General features: G+C 57.9%; 1 protein-coding gene across 15 annotated transcripts in view; it reads left to right on the top strand.

Annotated features, from left to right (window-relative positions):
* The window catches only part of ARHGEF10L (Rho guanine nucleotide exchange factor 10 like), a 159752-nt gene that overhangs the window by 121211 nt on the left and 14170 nt on the right, over nt 1-24371 (top strand). For all 15 annotated transcript variants that reach the window (XM_057305143.1, XM_044391492.3, XM_057305144.1 and 12 more), the window contains one exon: nt 6943-7091. In XM_057305143.1, coding sequence (XP_057161126.1) covers nt 6943-7091 — 149 coding nt within the window. The remainder of the gene's footprint in view (nt 1-6942; nt 7092-24371) is intronic.

The following is a 24371-nucleotide window of genomic DNA, read 5'->3' on the forward strand; positions in this document are numbered from 1 at the left end:
AGTTCTCACCACAACCCACGAGAACTGCGGAAGCTGAGACCGAGGGAGGGGACACGGCCTGTGCACAGCCACACAGAGGGCTGCGGTCCCTGTCCCCTTGTGGCTTGCTCAGCTCCCAGTTCCAAGATGAGTGCTGGGGGAGGGCAGCCACCCCCAGTGCACCCAGAGAGGGCCCTTCCCTCCCCTCCCTCTCCTCCCTCTCCTCCCTCTCCCCCCTCTCCCCCTCCTCTCCCTCCTCTTCCCTCCCTTCCTTCCACCTCCTTCCCCCCCTCCATCCTTCCTTCCCTCCCCCCTCCTCCCCCCTCCCTCTCCTCCCCCTCCCTCCCTTACTCTCCGTCTCCTCCTCTCCCTAGCCCCTCCCTCCCCTTCCCTTCACCCTTCCTCCCTCCCTCCCACGAGCCTCTAATTGCTGCGTCATTGCAGCCTGTTGCAGTGTTATAAACGGATATTTGTACTGAGCTATTTTTTTGCCACTTGGCACTGTGTTGGTATTTTTAATTAGCTTTTGATAAGGCATTTATAGTTTTTAATTAAAGGGGGAAGAGGGAGGGAAAAAAATCCCTCTCACCGACAGACACTGCATGCGTGAAAATGTAAATATGGGCTCCGATTTTTGGAGGTTTAGGTGTGGGCTCCAAAGGGACCCCCCACCCTCTGGCTCCCACTGAATCCTGTGAGCCCTGCCTTGCCCGCTCTAGCCCCCTGGTCCCCACGGTGGGCTGCTCTGCACCCTTTGCCCCTTGGTTCCTGACTTACCAGTTTGGGCGCTGGGGGGGCGGTGAGGGGGTGAGGGGGTGTGTCAGATGGCTGGGTCACCAGAACAAAATGCCACCGACTGATTTTATTTCTTTATTTGTCAGAGGGAGAGGGAGAAAGAGAGAGAGTGCGCACACAAGCAGGGGGAGCAGCAGGCAGAGGGAGAAGCAGACTCCCCACTGAACGGGGAGCCCAACGCAGGACCGGATCCCAGGACCCTGGGATCATGACCTGAGCCGAAGGCAGACGCTTAACTGACTGAGCCACCCAGGTGTCCCACCAACTGAGTTTAAGTAATATGGTTCTATTGTCTCGCGTTCTGGAGGCCGGACGCCCAAGGTCAAGGTGTGGCCAGGGCCGTGAAGGAGGCTCTGCTCTGCGCTCCAGGCCTCTGTTCCAGCTTCTCGTGCCTCCTTGGCTTGTGGCAGCGGAGCCCGGTCCTCACGTGGCGGTCTCCCTGTGTCCTAGTGGACGAGGGGCCCACCCTACTCCAGCGTGACTCAACTAATTACATCGACAGCAGCCCTCCTTCCACATAAGGTCCTCTTCTGAGGTGCCGGGGATGGGGACTCCAACACATGAATTTTGAGGGGACATAACCCATAATAGGGGCTTGGGGTCTAACCATTGGCTTTCAGCCTGGGGTGGGAGCCTGGTACTTTGTCAGAACTAGAAGGGCCCCTGGGGACCCCTGGACTCCACAGCCTCATTTTCCAGGTGGGAAGGGATTCCCAAAGTCCCATGAGTGAGCCGGGACCCGAACCCAGGTGTCCTCTTTCCAGGGCTAGGACCCTCTCCAGGCGTAAGGGGATTTTGGCTTCTCTGGGCAGAGCTGGAGGTCATCTGGCAGGAAGAGAAGGTTGAGGTGCTCTACCAGCTCTCCGGCCTTGCAGACGTTTGTCTACCCGGTATTTACTGAGCACCTACTGTGTGCCATGGAGACGTGACCCTGCCCTCGCAGTTTATAGTGGGAGACAGAGGTAGTCAAGTGGACAAGCAGGGACCTTATGCTTGTACATTATGCTGAGGGGCCTAAGGGGGGAACAGGGAGGCACGTGAGCGCCTGAGCCCCTGGGCTTGGGGTGGGTTGGTCGGCAAAGATCTCTCAAAGGCACAGGATCCTAAAGCTGAGACCTGAAGCAGCTTAGGCACCAGGCAAGTGAACAGTTAAGGGAATGGTGTTCTTGCAGAGGGAACAGCATGTGCGAGGCCTAGAGGCAGGAGAGGGGTTGGTCTGGTGGGGAGCCCAGAGAGGAGGCCATTGTGCTGGACAGCAGCCAGAGGGGCCGGTGGCAGGAGGCAAGGTCTGGGAGCAGACGGCTGGATGCTGTGGGCCTTGGGTTCGTCTCCGTTGATGGGAAGTAGAGGGAGGTTTTGGAAGTGGCTGACCACTATGCCGTCTGGCTGGTGGACAGGAGAGGAGGCAGGGAGGCTGGCTGGGAGGCTGTCACAGCCAGTGGGGCAGGTGAGTCCGGGGTCACTCTTTCTCTCTGGAGCCCACCCTCTGGGGCTTTGGTTTGGCTTTGCCCCAGGAGGCCTCTGGAGAGGCCTTGCCTCACCCGGCACCCCCCCTTCCTCCTTCTGTGGTATCCTCCGGAGGTGGCCTAGCAGAAAGGGGGGCCTCTCAGGACCTGTCCCACAGTGTGGGGCACCTTTCACTTAGGCTGCCTGTGGCTGGGTCTGGAACCATCATCCTGTCGCATGACCTAGCTGTGCGGCCCGCTCCAGACTCACTGAGGCCTCAGATACTACTCCCCCACCTACACCCCAGGCCAGCCCCGGAGCTCCTGGGCCACCCTCCCTGGGCCTGTGCTGGTGGAACCCCTCTGGTGCTTGGGTGGCCTGGGGAGTCTGGGAACTGTGAGTTTTCCACTTGAGGACACCTGGGTTCGGGTCCTGGCTCACCCATGGGATTGTGGGAAGTCCCTTCCCCCCTGGAAAATGAGGGTATGGAGTCCAGGGGTCCCCAGGAGCCCTTCTGGTTCTGACAAAGTACCAGGCTCCCACCTTGGGCTGAAAGCCAATAGTTAGACCCCAAGCCCCCTATTATGGATTATGTCCCCTCAAAATTCATGTGTTGGAGTCTTCATCCCTGGGACCTCAGAACATGACCTTATTTGGAAATAGGGTTGTTGGGGATGTACTTAGTTAAGATGAGGTCACAGTAGAGTAGGGTGGGCCCCTAATCCAGTCGGTGGATGTCTTTATAGAAAGGGGAAATTTGGACACGAACCCTTACACGGGCTTGGAGCCAATACTGGATGAAGTATAGTCAGTGTTTGTAGGCAGAAGTTTACTGTCCTGCCTGGGTTTGGCTGAGACCAAGACCCAGTAAAAATGGCATTCCTGGCCCACGCTTTGGCTCGTGGCAGAAGGGAAGGACCAGAAGTATTAAGATGTGCAGAGCCAACCTGGGAGCTTGCCCAAGTCCCGGGGAACTGCTGTGGAACCAGCAGCTGAGAGGTGACCGGACTCCCAGGCCACCAGGCCACCCGGAGTCCCATCACATCAGAGCTGGAGGGGCCTCAGAGTCCAGGGCCAAGAGCCTGTGTGGCCACGGCGGTCAGCCTGGTGGCCCTGGGAGCCTCTGTTTACCTGCATTCCTTCATTCATTCACTGAGTTCAGCCATTCACTAACTCAGCGAGTATGTGCTCAGTGCCCCTGAGAGGGGAGCACTGAGCAGGACACCGGGACCCCAAGATGAGCCGGGCGGCTGCCTGTCCGGTCATGGGCTTGAGCAGACCTCCTGGGACCCTCCGCCGCCCCCTCTCTCAGCTGACATGGGAGCGTGGCCAGGCCACGATGGGGGCAGGGGAACGTCCCTGGTTAGGTGCTGGTGACGAGGGCCAGGGTCACCCCCTCGAGGAGGCTGATGATGGAATGTGCAGGGGGACGGACTGAGGAGCCAGGCTGCCGGGCTGGAGTCCCAGCTGCGAGAGATCCGGCCTGTTGCTCCGGCTCTCCTTGCCTGTTTCCTCACCTGTGAAGCAGGCCTGACGACAGCCCCACCTCACAGGGTGACCGGATGTGATGAGGCACACAGGGGCCCAGATGGAGCCTGGGAGGGAGAGAGACTCAGCGCCATTGTCATTCCCGTCGTTATGACCGGGCTTGGGCTGCGCTTTGGGACTGTCTCGGCTTCGAGGACTTTCACTCTGTGCCCTGCCTCCTGGTTCCTGCTGGGTGTCATCCCCAAGGGCCACGGCTGGGGGAGGAGGGGCTCCTGCCTCCCGAAGGTGCCTTTGCTGAGCGCGATGGGGTCTTCATCTCCCTTTGCCTGGCATGAGAGCCGGTGCTGGGCTCAGACGGATTTAGTGTCACCCAGAGCGGGTGTGTGTGTGTGAGTGTGCATGCGTGTGCCCGGACGTGTGCGTGCTTACCCAGAGCCACTGAAGGGCAAGGTGGGGCGTGGGTCAGCCCCGCCCAGAGCTCACAGTGGTTGCGTTGAAAATCCTAGGGCTGTGGCTCATGAGGGCTGGGAGGAACCTTGAGTTCCGGCCCCTCATGGTGCACTTGGGGAACCCGAGCCTCAGAAAGGGGAAGCCTGTTGGAGCTTTGTCCTCTAATCGGGGACACCTGATATATTTTTTGATATAAAAATATCACTAGTATTAAATTTTACCAGTTTGTCATTCTGTCCTGGAGTCAGGACTTTTTGGGGGGATGTCTGGAGACGCCAGCAGGGGGAGGAGCGGTGGTCAGCGCACATGTGACCCTCAGGGGTGTCAGACCCTAGCCCCGACCCCTGACAGCTGTGACCATGCCCTGTGTCGGAAAAGTACAGGGGAGACAGTACAAGGGCTCTGGTGGTCAAAACTGCTATGCCCATGGGGCAGAGCCCCCACGTCCCTGTTTTCGGGTGTGGTCCCAGCATCCCCAGCTGCTTCCTCGCTGGGAGACTGGGAGAGGTCACAGCCCCACCTGAGCCATCGCTCTTGGCGCCCGCTTGGGCCACACACGCACTACTCACTTCTGGCCACTGGGGGGCGTCCGAAGCCTTGCATTTTATGGCTCTGGTGTCCTGGTGGGGGTCAATGTCCCCCGTGGAGGCCTGGCTGCCATGTGGTCAGTCACCATCCTGGTCTCAGAGCCCTTTGGAAACTCCGGGAAGCTGAGAGGACAGCAGGGGCTGGGGAAGGAGGTGGGGGCTAGTCAGCATGGTTCAAATCCTGCTCGGCCTGTCACCCCTTGGGTGGCTTTGTGCAACCTCACTCCCCGGGTCTCCGTTGTCACATCAGTCAGGTGGAGTCAACACCTGCTCCCGCAGACGCTGCATTGTGGCAAATGACACCAAACAGGAGCTAACGGGCACCGGATACTTTCTGGCCCTGTCACCTGGTTATTTAAACTCTGCGTCTGTTTTCTCAGCGTAAAACAGGGATAAGAATAGAATCTTCCACATAGACTTGCCAGGAGTTAAGGAAGTAATTCAGGAAAAGAGAGCCTGGTGTGCCAGCGTTCAGCGCTAGCAACGGCTGCCAGCGGCCCTTACTGCGTGCCGACCCCGTGCTCAGCGCTCCCCCCGTTTCCCTGGCCCCCGCAGCATGGGCGCGCCCATTGGACAGATGAGCCTCAGAGAGGTGAAGCCGCCGGTCTGAGGTCTGGCAGACGTTTATTCTGGCCCAGCCTGCTTCCCGGGTGTTCATGGTCACAGGCCGGGAAGACCCTATTCCCCGGCTCCTAGCTGAGCTGAGAGTCTGCCCAGAGTCAGTAGGACGGAAGGGCGAGGGAGACCCTGTTTCACAGGTGGGGAGGGTAGAAGAGGGAAAGCTGGTGGGCTGGGGGGGTGGTAGGGGTCTGGTCTGTCCTCTGAGGGCTCCTCCCGAAACACCCCAAGCCGCGGCTTCCGTCACTATCCTGCTCTGCAGCCAGTGGCGCCCCGCCATGCCCCCTAGCACCTGGCTCACAGGGACCGTCTGTGAATAAGGTTCCCTCGGACTCCTTCCAGGGGCCTAGTGGGGAGCGTGTGAGGGTGGCCAGGCACTGACAAGCCAGCAGCAGGCTCTGTCCCCCTCCTAGGCCCCAGCCACTGCTGCCTGTCTCCAGAGTGTGCCCCACGTTCCCTCTCAACCCCCTTCTCACCCGGCACGTGGGCAAGACAGGGTGACACTGGGGTTCTGTGTGACGTCGGGTGTGACCTGGGAGAAACACCACCCTCCATGGGCACTGCTCATATGCCAGGGAACATTCTGGGCACGTTCTTGGGTGAGCTGAACATCCCAGGGTGGGCAGGGGAGAATTTTGCTCAGAGCCAGGCCAGGTCCCTTGGTGTGTTCTGTCCTCAGGGGCAGTAGACTGGGCAACTGGTTGCCTCTCAGACGTCCTCTTCTGTCCCTGGAGGTGGCAGTGTCTCTGGTGGAGGAAGGTCATCAAAGATCTTGGTCAAGGTGGCAGAGTGCCCCGGAGGCGGCAAGATCTCTGAGCTGGCGAGAGTCAGCCAGAAACATATAGTAAAAATCCTCAGAGACAGTCTGGGTGGTTTCCCCATTTTACAGATGGGGAGACTGAGGCCTTGAGAGAGGGGAGACATATGCTTAAAGTCCTAATTGAGTTTCTAGCAGAACCGGGCCCCGCTCAGGGCACTTCCCACCACGTTGAGCTGCCTGCTTGGCAGGGCTGTGCAGATGCCGCTTCTTCTGGGAAGCCTCTCTGGATTGCTCCTGGGGCAGAGTTTTCAGCACTTCTCGAGGCCCCCTGTGCTCAGCTGCTCATCTGTGCTTGGTACCTGGTGTGGGGACCGCTGAGTAACCCCATAGTCTCTCCGGCCAGCAGGGTTTTCTTGGAGGGCAACGTCTGTACCAGGCTCATTCCTGCCTTCCCAGTACCCAGCACCTGGCCTGGCCTCGGGTTGGTGCTTACTAAGTGTGTGTGGGATGAACAAACGGGAAGGGGGCAGGGAATCCACGCGGGAAAGAGATAGGGGGACAGAAGATGGAAGGAGTGTGAATTGGGAGGTACAGCCCCCAGGGGTGTGAGGCATCATGGAGGCAGATAGGAACAGCCCTGTCCCTTTGGAGGAGGGAGAGAGGCCATAGAGAGGGGCTAGTAGGTGTTGTGGGGCCTGGCTGGGCCCACTGCTGAGGACTCCTGATGATTCCCAAGGGACGAGGAGCCCTGGGCTCCTGACCTGTGTGCCATTCCCTCCCCCATCCCCCTCCTGACCTGCTTCTTTCCTCTCCCTGCAGGAGGTGTCCCCTGGGACCTGGAGAGCCCTCCCGTGTGCCTGACTGTGGGGCCAGGACCCATCCGCACCCTGCTGAGCCTGGAGGACGCTGTGTGGGCCAGCTGTGGGCCTCGGGTCACTGTGGTGGATGCCACCAGCTTGCAGACTCAGGTACTGGCCCTACCTTGTGGGTCAAGGCCGCCGGCCTCCAGGCCATCTGTTGGGCTCCCCCTTGTGGTCCCTTCTCACGCTCTACCTGGCACGGTGCTCAGCCTTTGCTGTGTCTCAGGGATCCGAGAGAGTTTGTCGAGAAGCACAGTGGGCCCCAAATCGCTGCTGGGCCCCTCCCTCTACCCCAGCATGCATCCCTGGGGCTGTCTGGAAGGGAAGGGTCCCGACCATTGGGCTGAGCTGTGACCTGGCCCCTGGGCTGTGTCTTTTGCTGTCTGGGGAGGAGGAATTAGGAGCCCTGCCTCACACCGTACCCAGGACCCGGCTGTGCTAAGGGGAGGCTGGGTAGATGCAGCCATCCTGGAGGATGGGCTCTTTATTTAATTTATTTTTTTAAAGATTTATTTATTTATTTGAGAGCGAGAGAGAGGAGGGAGAGGGAATGAGAGCGGGCAGAAGGAGAGAGGGAAATCTTCAAGCAGACTCACCGCTGAGCATGGAGCCCGACGTGGGGCTCGATCTCACGACTCTGAGATCATGACCTGAGACGAGATCAAGAGGCGGATGCTTAACCAACTGACCCCAGGTGACCCTGGGCTCTTTACACAGTGTGGAGGTGGGGGCTGCTGGGTCCCCCTTGCCCTGCCGCAAGCTGAGCACGGCCTGCACCTTGGCCGCCGGGATGAGGGCCTGGTCCCAGGGCTCCGTCCTGACTCAGCCTGGGCCCGTGCCTGTCACTGACCCACAGCATTGCCCACCGTGTCTTCCCCACCCCGGGGCCAACCCTGGGCCGCAGGCGTGGACTTGGGTGTGGCTCCCCAGAGGTATTTCGGTGATGTTTGCTGTCGTTTGATTTTTTTGGATTGTCAGCTTGGAGTGGGCCTTGGTAATCAGGCCCGAGTAGAGGTCTGGGTGCAGGCTCGGGTGGGAATAGACAGGTGCCCCAGGCGAGCTTCTGTGAGGGGGCAATTGCCCTTTACCCACTGGTTCATCTCTATAAACTGGCTGAAAGTTGGCGACTTAATAGCCAGCCAAGCACACTGAGGGAGTCCTGCCGTTGTAAGATCACAGGTGTTAGGGACTGGATCAGGAGGGGAAACTGAGGCCCAGGGAGCTGTGGGCATGCCCTGGGACCCTGGCTTGAGTCTCAGAGTCACGGTGCTCACTTCCCTGTTTTTCTTGGAGCCCGACAAGTGGTCTCTGGAGCTGTGTGCACCCGGCTCTGTGTCCCAACGCTGCCACTCACCTGCTGGCACCCTGTTCGGGCCCCAGTTGTGAACCCTAGTTCCCCACTCGGGAAAGGGGGCTCAGTGTCCCTTCCCGGGGGTCCTCTCACTCACCAAGATAAGGCTTGGGAGCCGCAGTCCTGGTCAGTGCCAACCCGGTGCTGGGGAGGGAGGAGGAGGGATTCCATCCCAGCCCGTCAGCCGGGGGTGGGAGCGGTGCTCTGGGCAGAACCAGAGGGTTGAGGCTTTGAGTTCTCATCATCCTTTAGAGGAGAAGGGTGTTGGGGGCTGATGGTGACTCCTGGGCCCTGCTCTGGAGCTGCTCGGGCAGCAGCCTCCTCGAGTGCTGGGAACATCGTGTGTTGGGGCCCAGTGACGTCAATGGTGCTGCTGGGCTGGGCCAGGTGCGGGGACCGGGGAGGGGCCAGGGAGGCCTCAACAGGAAGGAGGCTGCTGCCTCCTGCTCTGGTCTTCTTTTTCCTGAGGGGAAGCCAGAGTGGGGAGGGGAGCCCCGAGCAGCTGTAGCCACAGACTCCTTTCCCAGCCCCTGGTTTGCTTTGAGGGGCTTGCCTGCCACACCCCCCCCCCCCCACCTGTCCCAAGGGCCTCTCACCTCCTCCACCTTCTGAGAGGAAGGAGAGCAGGGATAGCTGGTTCCCCTGGGGTCTTCAGGGTCCCTGAAGCTCCTGGGTCTCAAGCCACTTGGCAGAAGAAAGGACGAGGCCCGGCCCATCTGACTCTTTGGCCTTCCCCCTGCAGCCCCTCCCCCAGTGCCACTGCATTGTCCTTACAACAGGCCCAGGAGCCCTGTCGGCTTTCTCCTGCTAGCAACCTGTGCGGGGTCTGACTCGTGTGGAGGAGAGCCGTGGTGGGGGGCGCTCTGCCAGCAGCTGAGCACTGGGGCCCAGTTGAGGGCAGCCGGGGAAGTGGGGAGGGGTCCCAGTCCTGCACATGGCAGCCTCCAGTCTGATGGGAGGAGTGGAAGACACGGCCCTGACCTTGGGGGACTCTAATCTGAAGGGGGAGACACAGCCTGCCCTTGAGGATCTCCGGTCTGATGGGGGAGACCCAGCAATGCCTTTGGGGGGGCTTCCAATCTGATGGGAGAGACCCAGGCCTGCCCTTGGGAGGCCTCCAGTCAAATGGGGGAGACAGACCCCTATCCCTGGGGGCTCTGCAGTCTGATGGAGAGACACCACCTCTATTTTCCATGTGGGAAGAGTGAGCCCAGAGACATAAAGAAGCCAAGAGCAGAGAGAGGATAAGAAGGGAAGGAGCAGGCCCTCTGAGTGCCCTGTTAGCCAAAGGACGCTCTCAGCATTGCCATCAGGGACAATGGAGGCAGAGGGAGGAGGCCGCTGGGGACACTGGGAGGTGGCAGGCTGTGAACTAACAGGTGTCTCTAAAGACTCTTCCAAGGAAGGGTCCAGAGGACCTGGACACCATGTGGGAGTCAGGGGCTGATGGTTGCTGGGGAGGAGGTGGGGGCCGTGGGGCCTGAGCCCAGGTGAAAGCTGGGCCCCCCTGTGTCCCGCCCCCCCACCCAGGGCCCTGAGACTTTTGGGGGGGATTGGGAGGCGTCCCCCAGGGCAGTGGCCCCCATCTCTGTCCTGACCATGTCCCGCCTTGGGTTCCCTGGGCGCCCACTCCCTTGGAGGTGTGTGGCTGGCCGACTGACTGCTTCAGATGGCCCTGGCTCTGTCCTGCCAAGCTGTGCGCCCTGAGGGCCTCAGTGGCTTCATCTGGAGAATGCGATGCTGATAGGACTCTGTAGAGGGTTGAATGAGAACACTCAGGTGTGGAAGGGCTGTTTCACGCAGGGCCCAGCACACAGCATGTGCTCCATGAACATTGGTTATCATTGTGATTATTGGCCTTACTTTAAGTCCTTGTTGCCATATATAGGGCATATTTGGAGATTCAAGCTCCCTTCGAGTTGTTGCTGGTGGGTGTGGGGTGTGGGTCCGCATCGCGGGGGTGCCATCCTGGCTTTGCCGGCAGCTGTCCCGGGCGGCGTGAGACAGATGGACGAAGGACAGGACAGGCATGAGGCCGGGCCCTGGCTATCTTTCACCCGATTTTGCCGCTCGCCAGCCGCAGTGCAGTCCTGCCTGGGGCCCCGAAGCTCAGCTCTGGCTCGACCGTCCCTGGGGCCGAGCAGCCACCAGGCTCCAGCTCGAGGCTGCGATGATTTAAGATTAGTTCTGGACCAGCTGCTCTCAAGGAGGGATCAATATGGCCTTTTACCTGCTTTGCACTCCACAGAGGGCGTCAGGAGGGCGTTGGGTGCGGGGAGGCGGGCCGGAGGAAGGGGTGTTGGGTCGGAGGGAGCACGCGCCCCGTGTGCAGCTGAGGAAATTGAAAAGTTTGTGTGCTGCACGGTACGGGCGGCTCACCTTCAGTGTACACAGCCCTTCGGCGCGGTAACGAGGTGATTGCCATGCATATTTGATGAAACTGCACTCCGCTGCTGCTTGGAATAGAGAGGAAGCGCCGGGGCTCTGGAAACAGCATGGTCTGGCTGCAGCCTAATGATGCTGGCTGTGCGGCCCGGCTCGTGGTCTGCCAGGCCTGGGGGAGCAGGCTGGAGAGCCGGCTGCCGTCCCAGGGCTTGGCACGCATCTCTGAAGAATGCTCCATTTCAGAGGAAGGGCATTGCTTATTAGCAGCGACATCCATCCTCCCCCAGGCTGGAGAAAACCCTCGGCAGGGATTTGAGATGCTTAGAATGAACTGCTCAGTGCTCTGAGCTGGGAAGCCCGGGAGTGTGCCGGTGGCTGAAGGTGTGTCTAGCGGGGCTCTGGCCCAAATGTGGAGACATAGGGAGTTAATCTAGGGATTGTGTTAACTCCAAGGAGTTTTCCCTGATTTCTGCCTCCCCCAGGAAAATAATACTAACCAACATCTATGGATCCGGTATGGGTTTTAAGTACTTTGCAGGAATTAACGTGTTTAATCCTCAAATCAGCCTATGAGATGAGTATTATTAGTAGTCCCACTTTATGGATGAGCAAACAGAGGTACAGAGAGGTTAAGTGATTTGTCCAAGGTCACACAGCTAGAAGGAGGCAGAGCTAGGATCTGAACACGTCTGTCTGACTCCTGAGTCTTCTCTTAATCTCCGTGTCGGCTGCCTGGGTAGGTGGAAGGCTGTGTCCTTTGGGCTGCATTTGTCCCCCGCAGTTTCTGTCCTGTTATATGTCACTCTTGGGAACTCTGATTTGTTTATGCTCGTGCTTTCTCCACCAACACGTCTTCCGGGCCAACGATTGCTGCCTGTTCATTTTCCTTTCCCCAGTGTCCACCTTCCATAGCAGTGCTCTGAGTCAGTAGTCATGGTGGATGGACAGATGGGGGCCCTGATCCCCAGGCCCTCTGTGTGGGGTGCTGGAGGGCTGGACACGAGTAAGACCTGGTCTCAGCTCCTCAGGAGCTCGGAGTCCAGTGTGGGGAGCAGACCTGGGATGCTCGGTGTCAGCCCAGGGTGAGGAGACTGCGAGGGGGCAAGACCAGGCCCAGTGGGGAACCCAGAGGAGGCACGAGGGGTGCCAGATCCAGTCGGAGGAGGCACAGGAGCTGGCGAGGTTCCTGAGGGTCGGGGCCCCTGAGCTGGGCTGGGCAGGTAGCCCTGCGAAGTGCAGACACGGTTTCGAGGGCTCCCTGGGGACAGGCCTCTGACTGCACCCCTGCCCCCACCAGCTGTCTCCATTTAGGTCCACTTGGCCCCGGCGGCCGCCCCTGACCTTGCTGAGTCTGCCCCCTGTGGCGCCAGCGCCCACCGTGTGTCTCTGGGTTTGACGCTTGCCCACCAGCTGCTTGTTCGGCTCCTTGATCCCAGCGGAGCTGCCGCGAGACCTGTTAAATAATAATGTAGCTCGCCAGGGCCTGTGTCAACACCGCGTCCTCGTGTTCATTACCTAGATCGGCACCTTCAAGGTCTAATCCAGTCGTACGGAGTTCATTTTAACCGATCGCTGGAGGGGAAGCCGGCTGTGGGATGATTGTTGCATCTTAATTAAAGAATAAACTTCTTGGGGACAGGTCGCCTGGAAAGTGCCGGAACGCAGGGCAGGTTTTGTCAGTGTTTGGGCACGGGGCCTGGCTCCTGTCCTGCTGGGCTGTTGTGGGGGTTAATTGGGGCAACCTCCCTCTCATGAGACCCCAGCCCCCCGCCGATCGAGAAGTCTGTCTGGACCACCTCCCCTCCTCCACAAGCACTGGGTCACCTCCCTGTGACCCGCCCCAGCAGCGCCATGCTTCTTCACAGCACTGGCCACAGCTGCATGTTGGTGTTTTGGGGACAATTACCGGATTAACCAAACCGAGGCTGTGTAGGGCACGACCACGCCTGGTTGGCTCCCATCGCATCCCGGGGGCTGGGAGCAGGCTGGCGAGTAGCAGGTGCTCCGTGCGGGGCTGTGAGGGGCGTTTCCCTTAAGGGAATGGGCTCTGGCTGTGGTGGGCCCACTAAGCAAGGATTTGTGCGGCGGGGGGGGGGGGGGGTGCTGTTAACCTGCTGCCCAGCTCAGTGCTGAGCACGTGAAGGGCGCTTCCCAGAGCGCGTGCTGTCAGTAATCCCACCTTGCTCGGGCTCCCGCCCCTCCTGCTGTCGCCACACCCTCAGCGCCTGGGCGCTGGCCTCTGGTATGGGCGCTGGTGCTTTTTGTCCTCAGGCATGCCCGAAAAGAAACTTCTCTGGATTCCTGAACACCAACAGCCCCCAGATGTCCCCCTGCCCGCCCCCACGTAGAGCCGCCTTCCCCACCCTTAATTTTCACGTTGAGTGCCCAAACTTAGTTTGCATGTATTAGCTGTTGTAAATTTATCATAACAGTGTGACGTGGCATGAATAATGCATCACTGGGCTGTATTAGTTTTCTGTCTCCTGTCTTATTTATGACACGAAACGGGTGGGAATTTGCAAAAGCGAAATCTAGGCGCAGGGCTTCCTGGGTAATGGGATGCAAATTGGCGTGAGGGCGGAAAGATTCACCCAGTCCTCGGGGTGCCCGAGCCCCGGTGTGTGGGCCGCCTGAGCCTGTGCGGCAGGGCCTGTGTCACCGCAGGGAGTCCTCTCTGCTCCACAGTTGTGTATTAATTTTTGTAGGTGTGTGAGTCGTTGCTGTTGTCATCATCCTGTTGTGTTTTTAAAATGAAGAGTTGGCAGGTGAAACTTGAGACATTGGTTGTGGAGACTTCCCAGGAGGCTCAGACAGTGAGAGCGTTCCAGCAGCAGGAAGAATTGAGGTTAGACTTTCAGAAGAACTTCCTTTCAGGAAGCTTGTGAAGGATAGGGGGTGGGGGTGGGTTTGGGGCATCCTGTGGGGCCCCCTTCTGGGGGGGGTGTCAAAGGGCCAGGCATGGCTCAGGGCCAACTCTGCTCCAGGGGTCTGGGGGTTGTGAGGAGCTATCTCCAGGGATGTCCTGTGGGGCTGGCTAAGGGGCAGGGCTCCAGGCCCCCACTCTCCATGGGGAAGAGCTCAGAGCTTTCCTGTATCCCATATCTGGTCTCACCCTGTCCTGGAAGATTCAGGTTGGTAAAGGATTTCATGGTGTAAAAACAAGTGGTTTGAAGCTGTCGGCTCAGGGAGCAGGTTCTGGGAAGCCATGGTGGAGCCAAGGGAGGTGAGGAGGGGGGAAGGCAGATGGAAGAAAATATTATGGAGAGAACAGATGGGGGACTGGAGGTGAGGGAGGAGGTAGACGACAGTGGCAGGTGGCAGTCCTCCGCCTCTGAGCCCCTGCCCCCCAGCGTCCCTGGCTGTCAGTCTGTCCTCCCATCCATGTAGTTCTCCCATGTCCCCCCACCTCTCTGCGGCACTCTCCCCTCTGAGCCCCGCTGCGGGGGGAGGGGAGGACGGACACCATAGGAGCAGGGGTCCAGCCCCCTAGAACCTGGCAAAGATACACAGAGCCACACATGGACCCCTGAATGCTGGGCCCTGGGCTGGGCCTTCCTAAGTGGAGGCTGGGAGCCTGAGCCCAGGACCAGACTTTGGGTGTCATCACAGATCGAGTGGAATCGCACAGGGAGGGGCTTAGGCCAGTGCCCGGTGCGCTCAAACCGTTACATGATGGTCATTTCACGCCGGGCAGCCGGGCTGGGGGAGGGTCTGCCGGGCCTGAAGCTCTAAGGGGGCAGTCCTGCTGCCAGGTCTGAGTGGGCTCGCATGGTGGTCAGTGTGGGCTTGGGAGCGGGGCTGGCTGTCTTCAGCCCCTGGCTCTACCACCGCATCCCTCCATTTCCCCACCTGTAAAATGGGGATAATTATAGGCCCTACCCCAGGGCTAAGCAGCTCGGTGTATGTGAAGCACGACGTGTCACAGCTGTTTTACAGGGACAGGACTTGGTCAGGATTGTGTGGGACACCCAGTGGTGGAGCCAGGATCTCCAGCTCCTTCTGACTAGTCCCAGTCCCGAGTCCCACCAGGGTGTCTGGCTCGGATAGCCAGAGGCAGAGGGCCAGGCGTCGGCTCCCCCAGATACCTGGGGAGAGAAGGCAGTGGGGTGAGACAGTGGCCAGCACAAGTCCTGACCCAGAGTAGGCGCCGCGGATGCTGGGGCCTTAGCCCTGCGCCTGTGCTCTGCTATGGGGCAGACACGCCTTCCACCGAGCCCGGGAGCCCAGGAGAGGAGTGACGGTGTGGCCGTGTGGGAACCAGGCTTCCTGGAGCGGGTTCAGTGACAATGGGTATGTAGGAAGGGGCTCCTGAGCCGTGTGAGCAGACACACGGGGGTGAGGACAGCTTGTGTGTGTGAACACGAGTGTGTGCACCTGTGTGTATAAACACAAGTGTGTGCACCTTGTGTGTGTGTGTGCAGGTGAGAGGGGGAAATTCGTCGATTATATTCATGTCGTTTAGTCCTTGACTGTAGCTTGAATCCTGTTGAAAGCACCCAGTTGGGCTCTGGGGATCTGGGTCAAGCCTGGAATCATTCACCTCATCCCCGTGGTTCCCCTGACCCCTGCCCAGCAGTCTCGGGTGCAGATCTGTGCCTGGAACTGAGACGCGACCCTTCCTGGTGCCTCTCTCTAAGCCTCAGCAGGACGGCGGCACAGCCCCCTTGGCCGAGCCTGCTCGCTCCTGCTGCTGTGGCCGAGGGGAGTCCAGAACAGTGGGGCTAGGTCGTATGTGCTTAGTGACAAGCAGGTGTAGTGTAGGGATTCTTAACTTTTGAGGGGCCAAGAGTGGTTTGCAGACTCTTTAGAGATGTTGGCAAAAGTGGTTGACCATCTTTCTAGGAAAATATACCAAAGTTGCCAAATATTTCACAGTCAATTGCAAAATGGGTTGTTCAAGTTTGGAACAGGCTGTCAGTCTTGGAGCGGGCAGGGCTGTCCATCTGTCCGTCCCTTTTCGGTTCCCATGGTGGCCCTGAGCTGGAAGAGTCCAGGACCGGGTCAGGTCTCTTGTAACCACCCCCCCCTTAGAGATGAGTCAGCTGAGCCCCCAAGGTGCTGACTGACTTGCTGGTGGGAGGTGGGTGTCATATCTGAAGCCTCCCCTCCCCCGAGAAATGCCCTGGAAGGACCCCTCTGCTTCCGGCACATGATCCCCTGGCCGTGACCAGGTCGGACTCTGAAGGTAGCGTGCGGAGGCGTCAGACGGAGCCCACGCAAAGGTGTCTGTGCCGTGGCTCGGAGACCGGGCGTGGGCTGTGGAGTCCCACCAGGGTGACCATCCATCCTGCTTGCCCAGGATGGGGTGTCCGGCTTCTGGTACTACACTGTGCCTCCCCCCACCAACTGGGGCGGCTGGCCACCCTGAGCTGGAATCCTGGCGTCCCCCCCCATTTCCTGCACTGTGACTTCATGAGTGTCATTCAGCCTCTCTATTTGTTTCCTCAGCTGCGAAATGTTGATAAGAGTCAGATAGATAAAGGGAAGGGAGTTGTCGTGCTGACTGCCTTTAAACCACAGACAGCGCCTGCCCACCCGCCCGGAGCAGCCCCTCCGAGCGGGCCCTCCGCCTGTCCGCCCCCAGCCCGTCCCCTGGCTGGCAGAGCGAGCCCGCACCGTGGATCTCTCTCGAAGCCTGCCTGTTCGGTGAGGATGGCAGGGCGGTGCTCTCATCCCAGGTGGCTGGGGCGTGACACGGAGGCAGGGCTGGCCGAGGGGCTGGCACATGCCCCGTGGGCGATCTCTGGGCAGGCACCCGCCCTGGTGACCGAGCAGGGAGCAGGACGGAGAGCCCCTGTGTGCCCACGCTCTGCTGGGGTGTCCGGCAGGAGATGCCCGGGGGAGTATCTCGAGCTTGGAGTCCAGCAGTCAGGCCCATGCCCAGCTCTGCCCCTGCCCCGCGGGACCACGTGGGCTCGCATTCCCCTCTCCAGGTTCGGCCCCTCTTCTCTGGTAAAGGTCTCTGCGAGGAGGCAATACTGTGGTGTGGGGAGGGCCTGGCACACATAGGTGCCCAGCAGGCCGGAGCTGTGCCAGCCTTCTGCCGTTTCTTCGGCAGCCCCCAGGCAGCCCCGACCACCCCAGCGCTCCTTCCCTGCTCCTTGGCATCCTCTCAGCTCTAATGACTTTGAGCGCTGAGCTGTGCACCCGGGGAATTTATAGAAACCGAGCACAGAAGCGTCACCTGGAGGCACATAAATATTGTACGATGGAGTTTGGGCTGTGTCGGCAATATTTGGAGCAGCGTTACTCACCTGAAGCCCTCAGTGCCCGCGTCCGCAGCCGGGCGAGGGGGACAGGCCGTTGTGGGCCCGTGTAGGACCCCTGGTCCCTTCCCAGCTCCCCGACCAGCTCCTCACTGCAGGTGGCGTGCACGGAGCACTGGCGGAGGCCAGCCCTGCCCGCGGAGAACTCCCGGGACCCCAGAGGGCGGGTTCTCCTCCTGGCCCCATTGACGGGTGAGAGAGGAGAGCCGGTTCCCTGGCCAGAGGTGAGCCGGCAGCCAGGGGTCAGACCCAGGCCCTTCCCTCTGGCTGCCAGCTTTTTTTTTAAACTTCGTCTCTCCCCCCCCCCAACTTTTTATTTAAAGAAATTTCAAACTACAGTCAAGTTGAAACAATAGTACAGTAAAACACACAAATATTCTTTACCTAGTTAACCGACTGTTAACCTTCTGCTGTAGTTTCCCCCCCATATTATCATACACTCCCGTTGTTGGCTACACCATTTTTAAATGGGTACAGACATTATTACTCTTCACCCCTAAAGAGGGGAGGAGGGCGTGGCTGTCCGACGTGACTTCCACAGCGTCATCGTAGCCGGGAATTCAATGCGGAATTTTGTCCCTAAGTGCATTTTCCCCAGTCGTCCTGCAAGTATCTTGTATCGCTTCTCTCCTGACCCCCTGCAGGATCGAGCTGGGATTGAATGTTGCATTTAGTTTTCATGCCTCTTTAGACTCCTTTTAATCTAGAACAAGCCCTCTGCCTTTATTTTTTTTTGTCTCCATGATACTGACTTTTTTGAGGAATCCAAGCCAGGGTCTCATAAAAATGTCACAACCAGGAATTGACTTCGAGTTTTCTCGGATGGGCTTTGAGTGTGTGGCAGATTCAGCGGGGGCGGGGGGGGGGGGCTGCGTGCGTCTCGGGGCATGGCAGGAGGGGGCAGGACATGCAGGCTGGTCCCATCCTCATCCTCGATCACTTGGTTCAGGCCAGGCGGGTCCTTCAGGGGTGCCCATCCTAAAGGGATTGGTTTCCCTTTGTACTTCCTCGGTCTCCTGCAGGGGATTCTTACACAAGGCGCACCTATCCTGTTCCTCGGCAGACTTTCACCCCAAACTTTCCTCATTTCAAGAGGAGTTCTCCTTACCCCGACTCAACCCCTCTCCCACTACCACTGCTACACATTTATAGACTCTTTCTTTTTTTTTTTTTAAGATTTTATTTATTTATTTGACAGAGATAGAGACAGCCAGCGAGAGAGGGAACACAAGCAGGGGGAGTGGGAGAGGAAGAAGCAGGCTCATAGGGGAAGAGCCTGATGTGGGGCTCGATCCCGGATCGCCGGGATCACACCCTGAGCCGAAGGCAGACGCTTAACCGCTGTGCCACCCAGGCGCCCCTAGACTCTGCTTTCAAATGCAGTTGCTATGATCCAGGGCCATCGTTCCTCTTGATACTCAAATTGTCTCAAATTTGGCCAGTAGGAGCTTCGTGTTGGCTCCTGGGTCCCTTGGGCACTTACTTCCCCATTATTCGTGGGGCGCTTCCCTGCTCTTCTGCACTGGGAGAAGTTCTGGGCTCCCCTGTCCCTCCCCCTGCCCTTATGGGCCCTTTCTCTGGGGTGCCTGGGCTGGTTCTCTCTCGTGGAGCATGGGATCCTGGGTGCTCCCTAGTCCTGGGTGTCATTGCTTCCAGACCCTTGCAGGGCACAGGGCCAGGAAAAAGAACTTAGGTTCATACGGACAGCTCTGATTCTGATCCGAGACTGCAGACCTCCACCCTCACCTTCTCTCACTCCGTCTTCGACTCTTCTCACTGTGAAAACCCTGGCTCCCGAGAATAACCTCAGTGAACTTCAGCCATGCCACGTGGTGTCCGAATCGCTGGGCCCGTCCCATCACCCACACCAAGCCTACTAATTCAAGTTCAGGACTTCTTTGCAGATCTTTCCATCCTTAAGGACCCGGGGTGTGTGGTCAAGAGTGCTGAGTTCTATGTGGGTGTGGCCATGTTCCAGTAAAAGGTAACTTAACCCAAGCAGGTGGCAGGCAGGTGTAGTCTGAGGGCCACTGTTTGCAGACCACTGGTCTAGAATATCATTCTAACAGAGCCGCTCCCGGGGAGCAGGGGGCACGAGCAGCCAGCAAATTGCCCGGCCTGGACCGTGGGGGCTGTGTAGACAGGGTGCCGGGCCTCCTGGAGCTCAGAGGAGGGACAGGACTGTGCTGGTGGCCGCTGGGCAGGGGGCCTTCTTCAGAGACAAGGGGGATAGAAGCCTCTGAGAGGGAAGGTGGCCCGCCACTCCTGGGCTCCAAGACTGGCCAGGGAGTAGAGGAGGGGTCCTGAGGTGAGAAATGGGAAGCCAGCTCTGAGCCCAGTGGGCAGCAAGGGCTGGGCTCACTGCTTCCTTCTCTTCCGCCCCCCCCCCCGGCCCCCAGGAGTACTGGGACCCATGCTGCCAGCATGCCATCTACTCTGACCTGTGTCCCTGGGATGCCCAGCCAGGACTCCCAGGACCTGGCTCCGTGAGCGGGCTCCTGGCGTGGAGAGGGGTCCCAGGGAGCTGGGAGATCATGGAGGAGTGAGGGGCTGGAGCTGCTGTACTGTTGTTCGTGCATCCTGCCCTTTCCGCCACCCGCATACCACAGGGCTTGGCAGGTTTGCACAGGCCTCTGTAAAGCCCTTCAGGCCTGGGGGCAGACTTGTTGTGCCTCTGGAGAAATGAGGCTGGATTTCCACTGCTGACTTCTCTTTTAATTGGATTCTGACAGCAGCACACGGGGCTGAGCGACTGCAGACTCAGGTGCGGCTTTCCACGGCCCTGGGCCTCTTGGTTCCAGCGCGGTCTGGCTTTCTCAGAGGCAGAAAGTGCTTCTGACCCTTCCACAGGAGCGGGGCAGGTGTCCTGCTGTGCAGGGCCGAGCACGCACGTGCCTTCCTGATGGCGTGCGAGCGTTTGTGCCTTGTATGCAAGCGGGTGTGTGCCGTGTGGGGGGAAAGCCTGCAGACGAGGCCTGCCAGCTGCCCCCTTCCACCCTGCTGCCCCTCCGTTCATCGGTCGGCTCGTTGACGGCGGGCCCCGTGGGAAGTCAGGTCCAGCCTCAGTGGCTCATCTGTGATTGGGCTTGGTGGTTCCTCTGCTGGCCTTTCCTGGCAAGGCCCGTCGGGAGGCGTCCTGTGTGCACCCGGTGTTCCGCCTGGGTCTGGGCCTTCAGGAACGTTGTCTTGAGTGCAGGCTGGTTTGGGAGGATAAGCCCCCCACCCCCCAGGGTTTCCTGGAAGGACTAAGGAGAACCAAAATCCAGCACCGCCAGGGCTGTGGGCGCAGACTTGGGGAGAAGGCCCAGAGGGATGGAAGTTGCTCCTTTCCCCTGTGCTGCACGCACTGGGCCCAGCCTGTGGAGGCTGTGAGGGGCTTGGCCTCCCTTTAAATCCCAGAGGCTCGCTGGCTGAGCCTCCAGTCCCTGGGCCTTCCCTGGGGTGCGGGTAGTGCTGAAGAAAGAGGAACAGAGACCACCCCCCCCACCACTGGCCAGCCCCTCATGTGAGCCCCCAGTCTGAGGGAGAAGGTGGCTCCCCGTCCTCTGAGTGTGCCACGCCTCATATGAGACCCCCCTCCTCGCCCTGGGGACCCCCACTTTGGTGGAGACAACATGCCTCTGCCCTTGGTGAACTTCCTGGCTGAGAAGGAGCTGGGGCTTCTGCTCTCAGGGTCCCCCCAGTGCGGGGTGAGCTGTGCTACAGACCCTGCCTCCCGAGAGCAGCCTGGCCTGTGGGGAGGAGAGGATGTTGCTCGGCCTCTCCCCTCCCCTAATCTGGGGCTCTGAGTTTCCTGTCCCCATCGACAGGGCCACCCCTGGGCCACATGCAGAGCTCAGCCACCAGGGACTGGCTCGGGAAAGCAATTGTGTTCGTCACAGTTGTGCCCTCATGGGCTCGGCTCCCCATGGAGACCCCCATCCCCCTACCAGCCAGCTTCCTTATCTCCGTGGGAAACTTCTTGGTGATCTGAGCTGGGTGGTGTTGGGGCCACCCCTCACTCCCTAGGCCCGTGCGAGGCCCACACCTCCAGCCCCTGCCACACCGCTGTCCGAGGCCCACACCTCCAGCCCCTGCCACACCGCTGTCCGAGGCCCACACCTCCAGCCCTGCCACACCGCTGTCCGAGGCCCACACCTCCAGCCCTGCCACACCGCTGTCCGAGGCCCACACCTCCAGCCCTGCCACACCGCTGTCCGAGGCCCACACCTCCAGCCCCTGCCACACCGCTGTCCGAGGCCCGCACCTCCAGCCCCTGCCACACCGCTGTCCGAGGCCCACACCTCCAGCCCTGCCACACCGCTGTCCGAGGCCCGCACCTCCAGCCCCTGCCACGCCGCTGTCCGAGGCCCACACCTCCAGCCCTGCCACACCGCTGTCCGAGGCCCACACCTCCAGCCCTGCCACACCACTGTCCGAAGCCCGCACCTCCAGCCCCTGCCACACCGCTGTCGAAGCGAACGTCCTCGGAGGTTAACCTGATCATGTCACTCACTTACCAGCCCAGCCCCTCCGTCAGCAGATGGCAGCGGCCTGGGCGCAATGGCCCTGCCCACCTCTCCCCCTCCATCTAACCACGGTCCCCACCCTGACGCCTCTCTGTTTCTCTCACACACACTGTGCTCAGTCCTGCGGGGCCTTTGCACTCCCCCACCCCAGCCCTGCTCCTGGGACGGAATGCACCTGTTCTGTCCCTAATCTCCAGGAACTTTCCTCCGACTCCAATCTGTCTGCTCTGTGGTTTCTTTTTCCTTTTTTTTTTTTTTTTAAATTCAATCCCAAAGTCAAAGTGAGAGGCCTTCTACATCGTAAGTGTCCGACATCCCATAATTGTTTTTATTCTGTAAGTTTCCGGTGCACAGTTTTATAATTTGACATCTGTATATGCTACCAAGTCTAGTTATCATCCGTCACCATACAGCTGACCCCTCCTCACCCCTTCCGCTCGCGCCCCAAGCCCCCTTCCCCTCTGGTAAGCGCTAGTCTGGTCTCTGCATCTGTGAGTTTTTGTTTTTTAGATTCCACCACATAGGAGTGAAATACTGCAGTATTTGTCTGTCCCTGACTTATTTCACGTGGCTTAATTCCTTCTAGGTCCATCCATGTCACAGATGGCGTATGTCATTCTTTTTACGGCTGAGTGACATTCCATGGTATCAATACACCACATCTTCTTTATCCACCCAGCAACCGAGGGACACTTAGGTTGTTACCGTATCTTGGTTATTATAAATGATACTTCAGTGAGCAAAGGGGTGCACGTATCTGTTTGAATCAGCGCTCTTGTGTTCTTTGAATAAATAGCCAGAAGTGGAACGGCTGAGTCATAGGGTAGTTCTGTTCTTAATTTTTTGAGGAACCTCCGTACTGGTTTCCACAGTGGCTGCACCCGTGTGCATTCCCACCAAAGTGGAACCAGGGTTCCCTTGTCTCTACATCCTCGCCAACACCCGTTATTTCTTGTGTTTTCGATGATGCCGTTCTAATAGGTGTGAGATGATTTGTGTGGTTTTGATGTGCACTTCCCTGATAAGTGAGCATGTTGTCATGTGTCTGCTGGCCACCTGGAAGTCTTCTTTGAATCTATTCAGATCCTCCGACCACTTTAAAATTGGGTTGTTGGGGATTTTGTTGTTGTTACTGTTGAGCTGCATGTGTTCTTTATGTATGTTGGATACTAATCCCTCTCCTGTTCAGCAGGTTGCCTTTCTGTTTTGCTGGTGGGTTTCTTTGCTGTCAGAAGCTTGTTAGTCCCCCTTGTTTATTTTTACTTTTGTTTCCCTTTCCTTTGGGGTCAGATCCACAAAGATGCCACTAAGACCCATGCCAGGGAGCTTACCACCTCTGTTTTCTTCTGGGAATTTTATGGCTTCAGGACTTATTATTCAAGTCTTTAATCCATTTTGAGTTCATTTTTGTGTCTGGTGCAAAATAGGGGTCCAGTTTGTCTCTTTAGCATGTGGCTGTCTAGTTTTGCCAGCATCATGTATTGAAGAGGTGGTCCTTTCTCCATTGTGTGTTCTTGGCTCCTTTGGTGTAGATTCATTGTCCATATGTGTGCAGGTTTATTTCTGGGCTCTCAGTTTTGTTCTGTTGACCTGTGCGTCTCTTTTTGTACCAAAATCGTACTGTCTTGATTACTATAGCTTTCTAGTACAATTTGAAATCGGGGAGCATGATACCTCCAGCTTTGTTTCTTTGTCTCAAGATTGCTTTGACTATTTGGGATCTTTTGTGGTTCTGTACAAATTTTAGAATTATTTGTTATAGTCCTGCGAAGTGTGGGTTGAAACTTTGATAGGGATGCATTAAATCTGTAGATTGCTTTGGGTAAGAGAGACATTTTTTAAAGATTTTTATTTATTTATTTTGAGAGAGAGAGACAGAGATAGCAAGAGAGATAGCAAGTGAGAGCACGAGTGGGGAAGAGAGGAAGAAGCAGGCTCCATGATGAGAAGGGACCCTGATGTGGGGCTCAGTCCCAGGACCCTGAGATCATGACCTGAGCTGAAGGCAGACCCTTAATGGACTGAGCCACCCAGGCACCCCAGATGGACATTTTTATGATATTCTTCCAATCCATGAGCATGGAATATCTTTCCACTGATTCGTGTCTTCTTCAATTTCTTTAATCAATGTCTATAGTTTTCAGTGTGCAAGTCTTTCACTTCCCTGGTTAAATTTATTCCTAGGTGTTTTATTCTTCTTGATACAATTGTAAATGGGATCGTTTTCTTATTTTCTTTCTCTGATGAATCGTTATTAGTGCGCAGAAATGCCACGGATGTCTGTATATTGATTTCGTATCTTGCAACTTTACTGAATTCATTTATTAGGTGTGGTGGTTTTCTGGTGTATTCTTTACGGTTTTCTACCTATAGTATCATGTTCTCTACAAATAGTGACAGTTTTACTTCTTCCTTTCTTTTTTTTTTTTTAAAGATTTTATTTATTTGACAGAGATAGAGACAGCCAGCGAGAGGGGGAACACAAGCAGGGGGAGTGGGAGAGGAAGAAGCAGGCTCATAGCGGAGGAGCCTGATGTGGGGCTCGATCCCGGAACGCCGGGATCACGCCCTGAGCCGAAGGCAGATGCTTAACCGCTGTGCCACCCAGGCGCCCCTACTTCTTCCTTTCTGATTTGGATGCCTTTTATTTCTTTCGTTGCCTAATCGTTGTGGCGAGGACTTCCAGTACTATGTCGGATAAAAGTGGCGAGAGTGGGCATCCTTGTCTTGTTCCTGTTCTTACAGGAGAAGCTTTTAGCTTTCCACTGTTGAGGATGATGTTTGCTGTGGGATTGTCATATATACGGCCTGTATTATGTTGAGGTACATTCCCTCTATACCCACTTTGTTTTGAGAGTTTTTCGACATCACAAATGGA

The sequence above is a fragment of the Ursus arctos genome, unplaced genomic scaffold (assembly GCF_023065955.2).
Source record: "Ursus arctos isolate Adak ecotype North America unplaced genomic scaffold, UrsArc2.0 scaffold_32, whole genome shotgun sequence".
NCBI lineage: Eukaryota > Metazoa > Chordata > Mammalia > Carnivora > Ursidae > Ursus > Ursus arctos.